The sequence below is a fragment of the Lasioglossum baleicum genome, chromosome 10, assembly GCF_051020765.1.
Source record: "Lasioglossum baleicum chromosome 10, iyLasBale1, whole genome shotgun sequence".
Lineage (NCBI taxonomy): Eukaryota > Metazoa > Arthropoda > Insecta > Hymenoptera > Halictidae > Lasioglossum > Lasioglossum baleicum.
The window spans coordinates 924,345-945,170 of NC_134938.1; the positions used below are offsets into that span (position 1 = coordinate 924,345).

General features: G+C 42.1%; 1 protein-coding gene across 8 annotated transcripts in view; it reads left to right on the forward strand.

Moving 5' to 3' along the window:
• Positions 1–6,469: 6,469 nt before the first annotated feature.
• The window catches only part of LOC143212665 (glutamate receptor ionotropic, kainate 2), a 179,446-nt gene continuing 165,089 nt past the window's right edge, over positions 6,470–20,826 (forward strand). For 7 of the 8 annotated variants that reach the window (XM_076431649.1, XM_076431650.1, XM_076431653.1 and 4 more), the window contains exons 1-2: positions 6,471–8,070; positions 20,140–20,417. In XM_076431649.1, coding sequence (XP_076287764.1) covers positions 20,345–20,417 — 73 coding nt within the window. In that variant the 5' untranslated portion in view covers positions 6,471–8,070; positions 20,140–20,344. Of the gene's footprint in view, positions 8,071–20,139; positions 20,418–20,826 lie in introns of all 8 variants that reach the window. The other variant, XM_076431656.1, reaches the window with a different exon arrangement.

A 20,826-nucleotide genomic window follows, 5' to 3' on the forward strand; every position in this document is an offset into this window, starting at 1 on the left:
ATTTTGCTTAAACAACCGGAGTCTATGTAGTAATCAATATTTGACAAAATTTCTAAAATAATTTCAACAACGATAAAATCCGGTCAGGTGGTAGGTTTAATTGTTAATAAGGGGTAACCTTCGAAGTTTCGATCCTGTGGGATCAATGGTTCAGAAGTTGTGCTTGCTAAAGTTGTACATTTTTCAGTGTTTTTGACAGGTAAGGGCGCCGCCATATTGGTTTGTAGTGACGACCGCGAGCCGCTTACTTCCCCTAATCACTCTGCTCGGCTCTGCTCGGTAAGCGGCTCGCGATCGTCACTACAAACCAATATGGCGGCGCCCTTACCTATCAAAAGCACTGAAAAATGCACAACTTTAAGCAAGCGTAACTCCTGAACCATTGATCCTACAGGATCGAAACTTCGATCTGCAGCCGCCCCGGATACAAATCTACTGGATTACATACCAAATATATTTATAGAAGAAAGGCACAAATTTTGAGTCCGGTAAAGTAAAAAGCAGCCTCAATAAGTGTTATGACCACACAAAAAAATGTTAAGCATTGCAGGAACGTCTGAGAAGTAACATTTGGCATAATCAGACAAGGTTATTTCGTTAGGGTCATTGATAATCAATGACGAAAACAGCTGTGTTCAGTTCATTAAAATAGACAGATAATATCCGGATATAATTGCTGATTGCCAATACGCGGAACCGTAGATATTTTCGAACGAATATTGTATACACACATATGTGTATATGTATGTGTATATAAACTATATACTAGTCGTCTACATTCTAGTCTCTCAAACACATCGGGACCGCGATAACAACCGTGTAATTCCATTTCCCGTGTTTACCGTACGTGAGAGCCGTGCTGTTTTTATTGTTTACAATTTCCGTCTGCTTTCCACCGGGTGTTATCCACTCGCCGGAAAAGAGTATACCGGGCGACGATGATTGAGTAACGGGTGAACGAGCAAATATATTTTTCTGGAATGCGTATTTGCGCGGGGCCGAGGGCTCTCGCTAATCCACAAGGCGGAGAAAACAATCACGTTGTACGCTGCCAGACCAAAAAATGTCGAACGCACAAATATACAAGTTGCTCCGCCCCCCCCCTCTCCTCTACCCCACCCCCTGAAGAAAATACAAATATTTGCGCGCGAATTGCTCACCGGAAATTATTTCCGCGAAGTAGATGTACGGAGGACAATCCGATTAGTAATCGAAACAGTTGAAACAGAAACAAAAATAAAAATTTTCCACCTGGTTTGCAGTGAACACGGTAGAATTTTGTTTCTATTTTTATTGGTTTCGATACGCTGGTTCAACTTCTTCTTGTATTTATTATCTTCTACTCCATTTACTGTTCACGTAAATCCATAATAAGGATTTCGAATAATTTAATTTTGTTAAAGTATCGGTTTATTTATTCGCTGTTTTCCAACGGCGAATTTCCGTGATTCGAGCGGGGCTGCATTACCGTTGGAAATGTGTCGGCAGCTTTCTTGGTTCCGTGACAACGTGTTTGTCTTCGTGGTGGGACAGGACTGTCGAGGATTCGTGACAGTCGTGTAAAACCTCGTCACGGCTCGTTGGCATCGGGAGGAGAAAAAACCAGGAAGAATCATGGCTCGCCGGGATTGCTTAATGGCACGAGACAGCCTTTCACGGGACGTTTGTTAACCTTTAACCACGTGGATCCTTAAAATATAGCGCACCGGCCACCGGTACACTGCGTTTCACTGTGTACCGAATGTCGGTTCCGAGTGCCTCCGAAAACTGGGAGACGAAATCATTTTTCGAAAATTAATTCTCATACAGAGTTGGCCGGAAATCGTCCCTTTACACCTCTAGATTCTCATTTCCCCTCCCTGAATCTCGTTCACTCCTTTTTCCTAGATTGTGCACTAAGTGTCCCCTTCCCCTTTTCGAATTTCCCCCTCCAGATTTCTTCATTTTCCTTCCACTTCTAGATCCTCCTTTCCCCTAAGTTCCATCATCTCCTTCCCACCTTTAGGTACCGCTTAGCCTAGATCTACTCCTCTCCTAGATCCTCCCCTGGTCTAAATCCCCTTCTCACCCAAATCCCTCTGCTTGCCTAGATCCTGCATAAACCCTTTCCACCTCCAGATCTTCCCTTCTCTTTCCCAGATCCACTTTTTTCCCTAGATCATCATCTCGAACCACTCCCACGATCAATTGTCCCCCATCGACAAACACCGAGGCCAACGGACAAGTTTCACAAGCATTCCGCTGTCGGGTATTGTACGCGCAGAATTAGTCACCAGGTAATCCGATGGCAACAAGAGGGGATGTTAAAGTCGGGGCCAGAAGAAAGAGCCAAGCAGAGAGAGGAGAGAAAGAAGGTTTTCACAATTGAAGAAAAGCAGGAGTTGAAGGAGAGAGAGAGGATGAAAAGGCTGTAAGACGAGCTCCGAGGGCTGAAGCGTTTCGGCACGCCGCCGCGCCGTCTCACGACAGAGAACCCCTCTTCAGTTCAAGTACAATTTCCATCTTGTTTTCATCGGGACCCCTGCCGAAAGGAACCACACTCAATCTAATTAATACCGACCACCATTCACGCTCCTCGATCGACACAGAACCACGGAAACCCAAAGCGCGACACACCATTCAACAGCCTCTGTCTGGATTGTCCCCGAACGTCATCAATTTAGGGGATATGCTGATTCTAGCGGAGCACTGTTTTCTTGCTACGGACCTGATCACTATTTTCTTACTGTCAGAGGATTTCTGACTTGGACGAGCAACCACAAGTCCTGGGGAGCTAATATTCTCACTTTCAGAGGAATTCTGACTTTGGGGAGCTACCATAAGACTTGTGGACCTGATCTTCGTACTTTCAGAGGACTACCGACTTTGCGGAGCAACCAGACGTTTTGGGCACCTAATCTTCTTCCTTCCAGAGGACTTCTGACTTTGGGGAGCTACCATAAGACCTGTGGAGCTGATATTCTTACTGTTAGAGGATTTCTGACTTGAGGGAGCAACTATATGTCCTAGGCACCCAATCTTCGTCCTTCCAGAGGATTTTTGAGTTTGGGGAGCTACCATAAGACTTGTGGAGCTGATCTTCGTACTTTCAGAGGAGTACTGACTTGCGGAGCAACCAGAAGTCCTGGGCACTTAATCTTCTTCCTTCCAGAGGACTTCTGACTTTGGGGAGCAACGGAAGTTCGGATTGGCCACAGCAATCGCCAAAGAGGCCCACATCCAAATTCCTGATCCAACAAAGATCGTCAAAGCAGAAAAATGGAGTTGTCCACCGGAAATCATATCCCCAGGATCCCCGCACAGTGATCGAGCCAGCAGCACGGTTACGCAACGGTGATACGCTTGATAAACGCGAGTCTATTTCAATCCTCTTTGCGTAGGAAGTGGTCAGGGTCGACGTCCACTAACCCAGATAAAGCGACTTTGGTTCTCTGTATGGTATCTTCGGTAGTCCAGGGGGTGTCGGAAGGAGGCGACGACTTTGTCACGCGTTCACTGTCTCTGTTCCACCCACACGATTCCCATTGGCACCCGTCCCAGTCTAGCTCTCCACAACCCTCTCGTTTTCTTGCTCTGCTGGCTGGACGCCCTACTCTTCTCTCTTGCCTGGCTTCATGGCTCGACTGCCCGATCGAACTCAACGCTCCCCTGCATTATTCGGTGCTCTCTCATTAATTCCAACCAGTTTCTCCGACTGCAAAATATTCTCGCATCCTCTATTCGCTGGACACGCTCTGCGAGCTTTTGTTTAAACACTGAAGCTTTTCTGGCAATTTTTCTGATGCTTCAAATTTCGTTACACGTCATACCATTTCAAGCCTTGCAATTTTTAATTAAAAATTTCACCGAATAATATTCTTACGAACAATTACAGTTACAGTTTCAACAATTTCGAATGCATCACGTGCAACAGAGAATTATGGAAGCATAATGAAACGGGAATATATTATTCCGCGGAGTACACTGTGCGTACCCCCGGCAACGAAGAAGCTACACGTATTATAAAATTCGTACGACCACTCCCAGGAAATGATCAACAATGTATAAGGCGCGTAAACATGTTTACCACAGCTCCAAGGGTAGCTGCGCGGTAAGATGTGGTGTATTATATCAAGCAGAGACGCAGAGGTCATCACTAGAGACTGCGGATTTTACACATTTATCACAGAAATGAAGTACGCGCAATTTAGAACCGCTAACACTGTTCTTCCTGGTACAGCTTAAAAATCGATTTCCATGAATTATTCGTCTATTTATTACGCGACGCCACATCCTCTTTGAGCTTCTCGAAAAGCGTGATCTTCAGCCGAACCTCCGCAATCCAAACACTGGATCATTTAATATTCCTACAGGCCAGTCGCACTATAATGTGGCGATTTCCTTGAAGCTTAACTGCTCCATTTCAACCGCTGAAAACCCCTGAATAAATCGTAGCCCGGCCGGTTATAGCAGCTTTTGATCCTACACAGATTCAAGGACACGATGCTATGGCACCGTGAAAGCATTTCTGTATGTATGTATGCGCGCGCGCGTTCGAAAGACAAGAAAGAGCCTCTTTTAGTGCTCGAAAGGCATTCAATAAGTTCTTGCATTCAAAGCACGTTAGGCATCTTATTGAGTCGACGAAGTCGCGTTTCATCCGGATTACTAGGCTTACTCGACCATGTCGTGACTTTGCTCCGCGCACACAAAAGTACTGTGCGAGTCTCGGACGAGAGACTTACACTCTTTCCCTCTGTCGCTCTCTTCTTGGGGTTCTTTATCCGAGAGAGAGAGAGAGCGTGATCCGAGATTAAGTAAATTAAGTGTCAAGCCTATTATATTAAGTATCAGTTATCAAGGCTATTAAGTACCAAGTCCATCATGTATCAAATATATTATGAATCAAGTCTATTAAGTATCAAGTATCAAGTCTATTAAGTATCAAGTTTATTAAATATCAACTGTATTAAGTACCAAGTCTATCATGTATCAAATATATTATGTATCAAGTCTATTAAGTATCAAGTATCAAGTATATTAAGTATAAAGTATCAAGTCTATTAAGTATCAAGTATCAAGTATATTAAGTATAAAGCATCAAGTCTATTAAGTATCAAGTATCAAGTTTATTAAGTATCAAGTCTATTAAGTACCAAGTCAATCATGTATCAAATATATTATGTATCAAGTCTATTAAGTATCAAGTTTATTAAGCATCATGTATAAATTCTATTAAGTATCGAGTATATTAATAATATCAAGTCTATTAGGTATCAAGTCTATTAGGTATCAAGTATATTTGTATCAAGTCTATTAAGTACCAAGTCGAATAAGTATCAAGTATACTAAGTACCAAGTATATTAAATATCAAGTGTTAAGTATAATATACATACATTAAGTACTAAGCGTTCATCGCGGGTATCCATTACCATAACTCATTACGATGGCAAGGGGTTAAAACGTGTCTCAGTTTATTCGAACAGCATTAATTCGCACATCCAGCTAATCGCCGAAGCAAATTACAAATGCCCCCACTCGAACGCAAGCCATATTGTAATAAATTCATCGTTCGTGTAATAATAAATGCGTTACAATGTAAAATGGACAGTATGGACACGCATTATCCACGCTCTACTTTCCATGTAATAAAGTATTCACACAAAGAGATGTACCACGATTTCCTCTAACCGATATATTCTATTTGTTTGAAATGGCTCCGGACATTGATTTGAGAATGATACTGCGTTATAGTGAAATGAATTTGCACGCGAGGATCACAGTCGCCCAAATTAGTGTGCTCTACAGAAACAGTGAACCAGTATATAGAAACCCGAAACAATATCAATATATTATCGAGTCAATACATTAAGTTCATTCGTTGCGATTTTGGTATCCATTGTCGACCTGCATAAAAATTTATCGGAGAACATTGCGCAATCCATTTCGGTGTCCATTAGCAGCGCTCAAACATCGAATACAAGAGCTTTTAACAATTCATCCCCGAAAACTGGGATTTTCTTGGAAATTCATTTGAAATTATTCCCTAACAGAAGAAACAATGTTTTAAATAAAAATTGCGAGGCATGAAGTGCTACGATATATCATCCCCTAAAAATTATTATAAAGAAATTCTTCCTCACAAGTTCAAAGACTGTGTAACAACGACCTAGGAAATATTAGGAAATCGGAAGAGATCACAGAACAAAATGTCATAAAACTTCTTCTAAGTGGTAAAAAATTGGCTTGCATTTTACCTTGAGAAGACGAAATTACTTTCCGAACGACTTCGGACAGATTTTCCCAAATTCTGTCGTTAAAATCCTGGAAATTCGACTTGTGTTTGGTGCCGAGGGTGGTTCAACCCCATAAACAGTATCCTCCGGCCCTATGGTGCACGAAGTTCCCTCCCCACCCCGGCGCACGCATAATTCCCACGGTGGTCAGGGTCGTGGGGGTCCACTAACCCAGATAGCAGCAGTCGACTTCGGTGTCTGTTCGTGGCAGGGGGGTTGTCTTGCCGAAAAAGAGCGCGACGCTACGGAGAGATTCCATGCGTAACGCGCATGGGGGATAGGTGCTGTCTCTCTCCCACCCGTCGCGGGGGTTGATCGCCTCCCGGTCGTCTCTCTTTCTTGCGCTGCCACCCCTCGAAAGCCATTCGCCATCCTCCCGGCACCGGTTCGCGCACTCGTCCGGGGGTGGTAGATCGTCCTGGCGCAGCCAGTGCCCGCGCGTCTTCCGCGATCGTCGGACCACGCGTGCGAAAAACGGCAAGGTGTTCCTCGTCGCGTGTCTGAACACCCTAACAAACCCACCACCGACGATCCCCTCGCCGCTGACCGCCGAACCAATTTCGCCGGACATCCAGCAACTGCCCGCAACCCTTCAACGCGAGGACCCCATGGCCTGGAGTTAGGGGATCACAGAATTAGGATTCAGCCTGGCCGATCTACAAACTGCCCGTGATCCTTCAACGAATTTAGAAATCGATCTAGTCAATCGCGCTACGTGGGGATCCATGGAACATTTTTCCAGGGAGTCCTGAAAGGAGATAAGGCGAAGGTGAAAAGCTTCGTCAGATGATACCCCTAGAGTAGCAACAGTGTCCCATAGACTTGGAAAGTCTGGCTGAAAGTGACAACACTTGATTAAAGTGAGTTGTTCCGCGTGGAATCCCGGTGCTAGACATTTTTCCAGACACCGGCAGTACCGAAGAGTCTTTTTGATGAGCGGAGGGTAGCTATAGAGTAGCAACAGTGTCCCATAGACTTAGCAAGTCTGTGTGAAAGTGACAACACTTGGGAGACAGCTTTGGGAATGTGAGTGAGTTGTTCCGCGTGGAATCCCAGTGCTAGACATTTTTCCAGGGACCGGCAGTCCTGAAGAATCCTTTTGATGAGCGGTGGGTAGCTATAGAGTAGCGACCGTATAGATCCCCGTAGCTTCGCTAGGTGGTTGCGAGTTGTTTCTCGTGGAGACCATGTGTTGAGTATACTGCTAATGAGTGGACACCCTGAAGAATCGTAACTGAAGGTGTTGACGAGATGTGCTAAATATTTTAACCAATGAGTGGACCTCCTGCAGACCCATAGTTGAAGATGACAAACTCGACGAGCTAGGGCCCGGTTGCTAGAATATTTTCGCGAAGGAGTGGACAAGTATAATATAGTTGTCGCGAGTGGTTGCGGGATTGTTCCCGGCAGAGTCGGCGAAAGTGGTGGGACTTTGATGAAAGTTCGGTGATCGAGGTTACCCGGGGCAGCATGACGGGCCAGGTAACGAGAACTTGGCCGAGCTAATGCCGGCTATGGTCGTCGGGATGGATATCGGTGGTGATTGCCTTCGATAGAGGTGGCTGGCTGGATATAGCGGCTAGATGGAATTTCAACGTCGATTATCTACGGTGTTCGGAGAACGTTAATGTGAGTGGGAACCTTGCGATACTTTAGGGGATGATGATTTCGAATCGATTCGGCCGCGAGTGTTTGATGGGGTGATGAGACTGGAACAGAGTGAAGTGTGAAACGGGTCTCCCTGGCGAAGACGTGGATGACGGTCGGTGGCGATTGACGACGAGGACTTAGAACGTGAGTAGCAAGGATAGATGATTGTGTGAGTGGGTGTTGATGGAGTTAGGGGAAAAGCTTGGCATTTTTAAAGCTTTTCGGATAGGGGGCTAATTTGAAAGGGGGCTAGCTTGACGGAGTATTTGACTGTTTCCGAACAAAGTGACTGTCGAATGACGCAGGTAGCCTAACAGAGAGTTTGACAGGAATGCGCTCATAGGGGAGGAATTTGGAAAAGCGTCCCCGGCTGGAACAATAGGGGATCGTTCGGACAGGCTAGACGTCTCGCCGTCGTTCTTTGTGCTCCTCTAATTGCTAATCCAGGTGTCGAACGGTTGTGATCCAGGACGAACGTGACGCTTGTCAATCACGATCGATCGATCACCGATGCGACGATTGTCAGGCATTAACTCTGTTCGCGGCTTGCGTGCGCCGCAGCCTGAAACATCGAGATATGCGTAAATCCCATTTCCAATCGGCTGACGATTAACGGTCATCGAACCTCTCGTTCTGCCGTCTCTCTCTCTCTCCACCTCTTTTCCCCTCTTCCATCACCCCATAGCTTTCTTCTTTCTACCGAAGTTCTACGATTCATTGTCGGTTTCGTTCTGCGGGGAAAGTTTAATGAAAACGTTCGTTCCTTTTCGACGAGAGTATCGATACCTCGATTTCTGAAGTAATTTTCAATCGGAATTTTATAAATATATTGATTGGTCTGTAGAAAATTAATTCAGCTATTGTTGGTACAGCTGGTAGAATATCAGAGTTTTATGGTTCACGAAAGACCGGTTTTAAACTACTCCACCATTCTGCTGATAAATGCTTCAACAATAACTGCGGATCGTTCGTGTACAATGATGACATGTAATGATTGTTAAATATTTAAGAATTCCTGGCGGACTGCGTTTCGAAAGGTACCGCGACGGATCGCAAAGATGACGAGTCGTGTATCGGCACGCGTGATCAAGAATTCGCCGGTAAGTTGCGTCGCGCGATATCGCTGCTTTGTAAATCGCGCACCGTGCTTCCGGCAGAAAATTACTTTGGGAATGATACCGCTTCAAAGGCATGCCGGGACGGTGTAATTACTTGTTCGAATCCGCGGGATCGACTAACGTTCAGTTTAATTCCGCAGAAACCACCGATTCGTGCACAAGTAATTACTAGGCAACTCGTCGACCATCCGCGGGAACTTTGACATCGAAATTGTTGCATCCAGCACCCCCTCCCCATCACAGTCTCTCTCTCTCTCTCTCTCTCTCTCTCTCTCTCTCTCTCTCTCTCTCTCTCTTTATGTCACGTTCGATCGATTTCATACGCATCCACTTAATTAGACTCGCCAGAATTTTCAGACACGCATCGTCAATCGATTCAATTAGACACACACCGACTAACCGCAGACAGATATCCGAGGGTTCGATTCCTACGTGTTCGAGAGCCACGCGACGACACTTATACCATCGGCCGCACACCTGTACGGACACCTGCGTATTCTCTTTTCCACGTGTATTGGCTCGGCCACGATTTCTCGGGCTTCCACGCAAGCCCGACGGGTTTCGTTCGGCAAAGGTGGCTGCCACGAACAGCGACAACAGCGCTGTGATTATGGCAATTTTTTCTAATTTTTATTCGCGATTTTCATGCCTTGGTAAAAATTACTACATGTGATCTATAACAGTCAAAATATGAGATGAAAAATATTACTTTTAACCTATTGGTGGCTGCCACGAATAGCGACAGTGCTGTGATTATGGCAATTTTTTCTAATTTTTATTCGCGATTTTTATGCCTTGGTAAAAATTACTACATGTGATCTATAACAGTCAAAATATGAGATGAAAAATATTACTTTTAACCTATTGGTGGCTGCCACGAATAGCGACAGTGCTGTGATTATGGCAATTTTTTTCTAAATTTTATTTTTATCCACAATTTTTATGCGTTGATAAAAATTACTAGATATAATTTACAACAGTAAAAATATTAGAAGAATTTAAAAATGCTACTTTCAACCTATTGGCGGCTGCCACGAATAGCGACAACGCTGTGATTATAGCAATTTTTTCTAATTTTTATTCGCGATTTTCATGCCTTGGTAAAAATTACTACATGTGATCTATAACAGTCAAAATATGAGATGAAAAATATTACTTTTAACCTATTGGTGGCTGCCACGAATAGCGACAGTGCTGTGATTATGGCAATTTTTTCTAATTTTTATTCGCGATTTTTATGCCTTGGTAAAAATTACTACATGTGATCTATAACAGTCAAAATATGAGATGAAAAATATTACTTTTAACCTATTGGTGGCTGCCACGAATAGCGACAGTGCTGTGATTATGGCAATTTTTTTCTAAATTTTATTTTTATCCACAATTTTTATGCGTTGATAAAAATTACTAGATATAATTTACAACAGTAAAAATATTAGAAGAATTTAAAAATGCTACTTTCAACCTATTGGCGGCTGCCACGAATAGCGACAACGCTGTGATTATAGCAATTTTTTCTAATTTTTATTCGCGATTTTTATGTGTTGATAAAAATTACTAGGTGCAATTTACAACACTAAGAATATGAGAAGAATACAAAAATAATCGCTGTGGTTGTGGCATCTTTTCTCAATTTTTTTAACGTTTTTTATGTGTTGACAAAAATTACTACATGTCATCTACAACAATAAAAATATTAGAAGAATGAAAAAATACTACTTTCAACCTACTGAATAAATGCGGACAGAAAATGTTCATTTCTTTAACAAGATCGCGGCTACACTATCATTTTTCGTTTATTGTAATTATTAAGGGAAGAATAACGTTCGTAAATGAGTTCTTGTGAATTTTTGTAAAAATTCGAGTTTGGTCCAATTTTATAAAAGTCCAAGGTTCAAGGAGCGATTAATATTTGCAATGATAATTCGTTGGATTTGGCATACCGGTGAGCAAACGTGGAAGAAAGAGATTGAATTCTTCCGCATCCTCGTGGATGGCTCTTCAGGGTCTTCCTCGATTTGGCCGAGACGCGTTTCCGCGCAATTGCAAATACACAATTCCGCCAGGAAGAGAGAACGTGATACGTTCCACGCTCGTGTTACATAACTCGCGGAGCTTCGTTTCGAGATGCGCCAATTCGAAAGGTCGAAACTCGATTTCCCGAAAGCCGTTCGATACAACAGAGGGATTCCCTTCGAATTGATAACAACTGATCCTTTTAGCGATTCAGCGAAATGTAATTCGATGGCCTTGAAACGTGTCGTCGACTTTCTTCTTGCGAGTATTCACCATTCGTCCTTGCCTTCGGAAATATTCGGAAATTCATTTATTTATCTATAATTATTTTCTTATTTATAATAATTTTTTTCACGAAACCTTCGCGGGCTTATTCTTGACGCCCTGCTGATCGAAACGATACCAAACACCATACCATTTGGATTAGGTCAGCCTCTGTTATTCGAACTGATCCTTTTAGACGTTGAACAAAATTTAGGTAATTTAGAAAATTATTCTACCTATATAAATGTCTTCTAAATTAAAATGAGTAAACCTCGGAGAATAGCACGGTAAAATTGCAATAATTAAAAAGAAAGAAAGCCACTTGCAATTTGCGGGAGAAAGAACTTTGTTGCACGAAGTTGAAAGCAATTAATCTGAAGCAGGAAATTAATAGAACGAGAGGAAAATACAACCACGGAAATCGACCAACGGTTGGGTGCTGGGAATCAAATAAAAATGATTTTCCATCTGGCTATGAGGCTACACAGAATTTTCCTATTTCTCGGCTGTTCATTAGCAGAATCAATAAACGAAGGGGAACCACGGTGGTACGTACGTATATAATAACGGGCGCCTATTTGTGGAAACGGTGCTCCAAATATTTGAAAAGTCTATATGAACTAACATTATTTTAGCTATCCAATTACATTAAAAGGTGAACGTTTATCCGATGGTCGAATTACACTCGAGAAACAGTCTCCCATTATACACCATTCTCTTCGTTAAAAGTTGGACATTTACAGAATTTACAAAATGGAACATACAGAATTTACAAAATGAAACTTACAGAATTTACAAAATGGACACTTACGGAATTTACGAAATGGACACTTACAGAATTTACAAAATGGACACTTATACGGAATTTACAAAATGAAACTTACAGAATTTACAATATGGACACTTACAGAATTCACAAAATGGACACTTACGGAAATCAGTGTGGCGGCAACGAAGATTTCTGCAAATGTTAATTGGTAGTTTCCCGCAAAAATTAAAATCACACTCGTATTTAGTAAATTGAAACGAGTAGAATGAAGTATGAAAGGGCCAAAGGGTTATAGGGCAATTCGAAAGTTTCTCCCATCCGGGAAAACTGGCGATAAAGACACGCAATTATATGGAAAGTTCCTTGCACTAAAAGGGAATGGTCCTTCAATAATTAACACGTCGGCCGTCCTTTGTTCCCGGAGAAAACCGCGTTCAAAGTAAAAAACCTTCGAAGTAACTGGACCAAGGAAACGGGCGGCCACAAGGGCTAATGGGTTCAAGGGGTACTGAAAAATTATTATTCCAAGGAATCCACTTTAGCAACTCGTTCTCTTTGGTAAATTCGCCTCTCACAAAGAGCTGATCATCATCGTTGGAAATATTGAACGAGAACCCTGCGTTCCATTTTCAACTTTATGGACATGCATTATACGCTTCCCGTTTCTCGTCCCCCCTCCAACGTTTCCGGTTCAACGTGTTCACCGTGGTTGACAATAATTGAAATTCCGAGCCGGTCCGAGGCGGACGGCTGTCAAGAGAGGCAAGAAACGACGGCCACGTCAAGAATATAGAAGATCCTGATGGAATTCGCAGGTTTTCGAAGGTCCCACGTGAGCTGCACGACTTAAGAATTTTTTGGAGCACGCGAAATTGTCAAGGGCACCCTAATGATGCGACCCTACTCTCAATTAACTCGGTGAACATTTTCCCGAATCGGCAGAATTGCGAAATGAATGAGCAGAGGGTGTTCTGGATTTGAGTGCCATTTTTACCGGTTTTCAAGAATTTTTTTCAGAGAAATTGTTGAACCTTTTGGATTGAAATTTTGCAGACATATTTACGGATATCTTAACTGTATACATAATTTTTTTCAAGTAAAAATATTAAAAATTGCGTCTGCTGTATAGTTTTGAACAGAGCATGTTTTAAGGGGCCATTCTGGTATTGAATGTCATTCGTTGCTGATCTTTCGAAATTTTCCCTGGGAGAACAATTGAACCATTTGGATTGGGATTTTATGCATACACGCGTGGGTACTTGGAGCACACGTGTGATTTTTTCCGAGTAAAAATAATGAAATTTGTTTATAGAGTATGTTTTGAAGGTCAGACGATTTTCCGATATGTTGCGGCATAAAACTTGATCCAACGGCTGATTCTAATCGCATGGTAAGAAAGACTGTTCCCCCTAGAACTTGCTCGGAAATAAAGATAGCGGTGCCTAGGATTGGCGGCGCGACGAATAAAAACATTCCGGTGGGAGTCGAATCCTCGGACGCCGAAGGGGAGGTTCCTGCGGAGGTTTTACGGCCGAATAGAATTAAGCTGGCCTCGTACGTCGTAAACGAAACTCGGACAACAAACTCGCAACAGTGTACGTCGTAATAGTTAATCCTCTTTCTGTCTCGCGCGCCGCGTAAAATTGAAAACAGAGGCGACGTAGACGCTTCCCGCACTGAAGAAAGCGTTGCGCGGCGCGACTCGACGCTCAAAACAAATTGTTGTTAAAGGTTTCCCGGTCTCCGGCGAAACGAGCTTTTAATGAATCTCTTAATTAATCTCGTCCCGGCAAATGTTTGATCAACGACGTCCGCGCCCGTGCCCGCTTTCGGCGTTCCCGAGCCGATTAAAGAATGCGTATAATCGAATTACTGCAGAAACGCGTGTTCGTCGAAGGCGGAAAAATTGTTTACGAACGCTGCAGTTGATGAAATAATTCATTCTGCTATTTGCAATTCTTGTGCATCTTCTTTGTAGAATTAGTACAACGATAATATTTGTTCGTGCGAATGTTTCGTTTGAAACGTTTGGATAAATTAAGCGAATCAAGCGGTACTGAAATGTCTGAAAATGTTGTGCTTCTATCAAAAAGAAAAAAGTCATAGAACACCAAGTATTTCATCGACTAAAATCGTAGTTGGTTACAAATAAGGATTATAAGTAAGTTTTTTTTTTTAATGATTTTTATCGTAGAAATTTTTAGAATAACTGTTATTTTTGGTTCCTGGTTTCTGTAACAAATTGAATTGAAAGTGGCGGAACGGCACGCTTTCTACCCGAGGCGTTCATTAATTATTAACAACCGTCGAGCAACGGCTAAAACCGTCCGAAAAGGTCGCCCCACAAGGTGACATTGAGGGGGGATATACATATAATGTAAAGGTCAATGGATCTGGCCTTCTTTAAACCAATTTCGAAAACGAGTGCCCCGATATTTTTTTGCTGCTTTTTTTTAAAGCAACGGATTCTGTGTAACACTTTAAAGGATGACGCACATCGTGAATGACAAATATGATATTTAACAAAGCCTACTTGAGCAGCGAACGAACCGTGACTAAAACGCAACACGATCATCTTATAAAGAGCGTTTCCGTTTCATTAGGCAGGGCCCCGCCACATCTCCTTCGTCCCCGTTTCCATGAATCGCGGGAAACTTCATCAAGTATAATGATCGCGTCCCGATCGGCGGACGTTAACGAGCAGCCATTATTTCACATTAAGCGAGCGAGAAAAGACCGCCCATCGTGTTTCCACTGGAAAACTTTCAGATTTTCCTCGCGGGAAGCGAATCCGTTGTCGCAGAAATACCTGAAGAAACGAGGTCTGCTCGTTTTACAATTCTCCTCGGAAAGATGTCCGGGGGGTTAATTGAGAAGATTACATTATTAGGATATTCTTGACGATGTTGTTATTTACACAAGATCTCTTGGAGATGTGCCATCTAGGGGATGTTCTATAAACAAATACATAAATCGTTTAGTTTTCATTATTTTCACTTGAAAAAAATCAGACGTCTACTCCAAATAACAAAAATGTGCGTGCAAAATATCAACGTAAGAGGCTTAATAGTACTCCTGAAAAGAATTCTTCAAAATTTGTACAAAAATGGCATTCAAATCCACAATAAACTCTTGAAACATACTCTACAAAAAAGATATATAACTCCTGCAATTTTAATTATTTTCACTTGAAAAAAGCACACGTGTACTCCAAATACCAGTAAACACGTGTGCAAAATCCCGAAGCAGGATGTTCAATATTTCTCCTGGAAAAAATTCGACAGTCCATGGAATATTCCTGATAATGGAGGAGAGGGGTCCGGGATGATTTTCACGCATTCCAAGGGGTCGTAAACCCCCTTGGCGATCCTCAACCCTCCAGGATCCGAGGGAAAGTTAGGGTGACTGAAGGGAATTGTTTGAGGTGGAGAAAGAAGGAGGATTCGGACAGCCCGGACACGCCTACGTAATCAAGCCGGCCGCTTAAGGACGGTTCGCAGGAGAAACGGCAAACAAACACGGTTGAAAGGCCGGAGAGGAAAGGGGGTAGCAAAGTTACCCCACGGTAAATTGGGTTAGTTTAAATCCGTTTACGTTAACTCTAATAGCGGAAGCGTGAGCTGCATGTGGCATCGACACCGAACTCGTACGTCGCTTCGGAACTTCTTTTATACGGGCGAGTATCGATCAACTTTCTGATCATGCCACCCCTTACGACTGACAGATTTCGTTGCGCCAGGTGCCCCCGGGAATTGTATACGTCCCTGCTGGAAGAGATGGCATGATCGCTGCCATTGCACTGGCAGAAATATCATGTCATCCGTTTCACGGTAAAATTCGAATTTATAAAAACATGGCACACTAGTGGAATTAATTCTGGACACTTTTAAATGTTTACTTAAATTTCGCATCTATTCATATTATTTAATACATGTATAATCATGTATATTGTATATTCTGATCATTGTTTTCTAATTTCAGAAATTTACAAATGTTTTTTAATTTCTCCTGAGATCATCTGAAGCAATATTTTCCTTTGCAAAAATGACGTCCGCGGTTTTGTTAAGGAGTTATTAATGTTGAAAGAATTATGAGACACCCAGTAAAAAGACCATTTACAGCCATACTTTTGATATACAATAAAACTACAATTTCAACACGTTTCGAGGTATTCGAAGCCGTTTTGTAGTCGTTATTCACACTTTTAAAAACTTCACTAAGGACCTCACTTCTGAAAACACAATGCCTGAATAAAACAATAATGAAACTGTTTGTAGAGACCGTCAAGACCTTCCTGATTGGTTCTTCCAATGATCTCACGCATCCTGTGATTGGATATTTCACATCATGCGACGTTTCGTGTTCCCAGGCGCAGAAACAAAAACAACTATTTTTGAATAAAAATTTTACAACATTTACAAACCAAATCATGTGAAAATATTGAGTATAAATATAGATTACAATAAAAATATTACCGTATCAATTTAGCATAACAGAATATATGTACATTTACTGCACAAATATAAAATAAAGAATATTTTTATTCAAAACGACCAGAATTAATTCCACCAGTGTGTATAAAAATTTATTAAGAATCGGGAATTTAATATTTTATGAAATGTCCCCGTTTTGCTCATCAGCGAAAAATTGCATTATTTTCACCCATAATTGATTTCACGGTAGAATAGCAGCTGCAGTTTTGTATAAATACAAGAAATTATTTCTGATCACTGGCACTCCACCACCCCACTCGCGAACTATTATAATTATCCATTGTTCGCACCCCTATCCCCTCGGGGGCGGCCAACCATAGTCCTCGAGCTATTCTACTAAATATTCACGCAGCGTCCAGCGATATATTGGGTTGACCCATATACTCGAGTTTCTGCATGAAAATGAAATAAATTTCTTTCTTTCACAAATAAAAATGATTTCCATCGAATTATCCGTCGTTCTGTTTAACAACTTTTTGCCCCTTTCCGCTCGATTTCGCAATGTCAATTTGACATATAAAAATCTCCGGAATCAGTTGTAACACGTGTCTCCCACATAAAAGTTGCGATTAAAAAAATCCTACTACGGCCGAAAAAAATTTTTTTCCGCGCCTCTTCAATTTTATAATAAATTTACTAATCTATATTTTAATTTACTAACCTACCCTTAAATTCTATAATCTAGCTTTTATTGTTGTAATATATATATATAATATAGACACGTTTTAAATAATGAAAACTTTGTTACAGAAAGGTGAAAACCACGAATTAATTTTTTACTAAAAAATTTTGGCGCCTCCCTAGCTTTTATTCTTTTAATAAATATAACAATATAAACACGCTTTAAATAATGAAAACTTCATTACAGAAAAGTGAAAACTACGAATTAATTTTTTATTAGAAACCGCTGTACTGTGGGAATTCTCGCAGAGAAACATAATTTGAGAACACAAATACATCGGAGCGATCATCGCAAACCTCTAATTACGTCGAAGCAAATATTTTTCGAGGATAATGGCAGTACAGCTGGCAACAATTCACACAAACCGGTCAACACGATCGATCAGTTGGCAAGTATGTATTTACGATTGACCGCAAACTGTACCCGAGGGATTCAGAAAACAATTCTCCAGTGCCAGCTACTCCAAACTTGTTCGAAACAGTCAGAACACAACGCCCTAAATAAATAAAGGTGCGTTCCTATATTCTTCCCGTGCTCTCAGGCGAACAAAACTGTTGGGTTCCTTCTCAGATGATTCTGACTTCCCCTAGTCTTGAGCCATTCACTATGTGTGTGGCTGGGGGAAGCTCGTAAAACTCACCCTTAAAGGGAAAGGGATTTTAAAGGGTAGACTCAATTCCTGGTAACCACCTCCGAATGACTGTAATCTTCGATCAGCGAACGTCAATTTGCTGTTTGTCCTGCAATGGTATTTGTTTCGAGGGAAAGCCGATCGTGAAATCGATTATCGATATCGAAATAAATATTGGAACTATAAGTGGAATCGATTCCGACTAAACCCGTTTTGGTTTTTCTGTTTAAAGACGTGGAATTGTTGCTGTTCGTTTGCAATCTTTATTATGAGCCCTGAAAATTTAAATATCTTCAATTGCGATGGTATAAAAATCTGAAAAAGTAAAATCATTGTAAAATGTGATTCCTCGGGTCACTTTAAACAACTTTTTCCTTTACGAAAATCTTCTACGTCGCTTAATTACGGAGTTATTCGCGGAAAACGCGAGACTCCGCCTCGGCGGGAGGGCCCACCGAATGGGCCGGCCTTCGCTGCGCTGTGATTGGTCCGTGGTTTTCGCCGATAACTCCTGAACGGAGCCTCGGAGAAGATTTTCGCAAGGGGAAAAGTTGCTTGAAATCACTTGAAGAATCCTTTCGAGGAAGTACAAGATTTTGGGGAGATTTTTTTACCTCCACCGTCAAATATATCTCCCAACCACATTGAACACACAGTCCCCACTTAGGCTACATTCAAACTAGCACGGTTAACCGTATTTCCCAGAGCCGTAGGCACTTTTCGAAGACCCTAACTCGAGTCAAACTCCGGCGTATCCGCATCGGCAACGACGCACTCGTCGACGTCGAACTTCCTCGCGATATTCCGGCGACGATAAATCATGCAGCAACCGTTGAAGAAATTCGGAAGAGTCGCTCTCGACAAAATTCCTGTTCACATTTCCGCGGAAAATGATTGGGAACACGGCCGTAAAGAATCGCGCATGCCAGCGTACTTGAAGGGTTTCCATTAAACTGATGGCGTCCATTAGCTATCGTCCAGAACTTGTACACACAAGGAAGATGGACGTAAATTCCGCGCCGGCGGGGCGACGTCCGCGAAATTATGGCCGATACGCGGTGATATCCATCCATTTGATCCGAGAGTACGAGGCAGGCTAGTCTACGTGCGCGCGTCTGTGTATTTAGTCAACGAAATGGCGCGAGAGAGGCTCGGCCCTCCATTGACTCTGCCATCGACCGTATCAGCCGGCGATCCGAGGGAGACTCCCCGACATTTTTCAACGATCGACGTTTAATGAGAATGTCGGCCCCGTCTGCGTCTGCTTTCGCCTTTCATCAAACTCGAACGCGTGCCTTTCAGTAACGCGAAAATGGGGAAAAGTAGCTTGTTTTCGGATTATGCCATTATAATGGCTGCTGGGATCCCGAGGTTGCTCAGGTCCTCTCCACCCCTGCGCAATCGTGTAACAATTTTCTGAGTCGATTACATTCTACTCGAGCTTTTCTTCTTACTACAGGGGCGAGCTCAGTCTGTCTCGTCACGTTTTGCACTACACAATAAAAATATCGTTATCATTCTAAGAATTATTTGTAAAAAGAAGTCTAAATTTGTCAGATTTAATCTTGTAAAACAAAAATATTGGGTTAACTTTACTTTACCGGGCTCAAAATTTCTGCCTTTCGTCTATAAATTATGATGTATTTGGTATGTAATCCAGTAGATTTGTACCCGGGGCGGCTGCAGATCGAAGTTTCGATCCTGTAAGATCATCGCTTCAGGAGTTATGCTTGCTTAAAGTTGAGCATCTGCAGTGTTTTTGACACGTAAGGGCGCCGCCATATTGCTTTGTAGTGACGACCGCGAGTCGCTTACTTTGCCTCCCCCACCCGATCTAACCAGTAATCAACTGCGCGACACTACAAACCAATATGGCAGCGCCTTTACCTGCCAAAAACACTGAAAAATGCACAACTTTAAGCAAGCATAACTCCTGAACCATTGGTCCTACAGGATCGAAACTTACATACCAAATACATCATAATTTATAGGAAAGAGGCACAAATTTTGAGTCCGGTAAAGTAAAGAGCTGCCAAAATATTTGATTTGAAAAAATAAGAAACGTCAGGTTTTGTACTACATAATAAAAATATGTATCGTCGTCATTCTAAGAATTATTTGTAAAAATAGGTCTAAATTTGTCTTTTAAAAGAAAAATAGTTGGTTTGAAAAAATAGAAACAGTTCTCTTCTAGATTCTTCTGATTCCATGTGTCTGACACTTTGATGATTTCGTTTCAGATGCAAGGGATGCCGGTCTAGCAAGGATTTTCATCGACGCGTGCCCCGGCCCGAAAATGTGCGGTTCTTGTGTGGAAGTGTACGTGAAAACGATCTAGTTGTGTCTCTATGTATCTGATGTTCAGAATCGTTGTATTTTGTCTTGCGACGGAGCACGCAAGAACGATGTCATAGTCAGGTGCGAGCTGAAATCACGTCGGGCACAATGGCACTGTTGTTCGCCATCATTGTCGTCTTGGTTACCACTGCCATGTCGCTGCCACCGGTTATCAGGATTGGTGAGTACAATGGCTACCGATCGCCTCCCCGACACTGTTCTATTCTACAATACGTACAACTTTTCCTATCGAATTCTCTGTCAAATTCCACTTTAAACATAAAAATTTCAGTTTGCACTACGATTCAATTTCTAGCTTCACCACAGCGATCAATAGAGGATACAAAACGAAAGTGCACAAACAAGCCAAAAACTGATTTTTGGTTTCCTTTACGAAGTTCCCTTTCGGGATAAATGGCTAAACAACAAATAAACCCCTAGAATTTAATATATTTTTTTAAACCCAAATTCATTTTTCGAAGCCCAAAGGGATGCGCCGAAAAACAGTATTTTTTTCATGAAATTTCACGGGAGTTCACAATTTATGAAATGAATATTAATCGAATGTGTTCACACATTTAATTGCAACG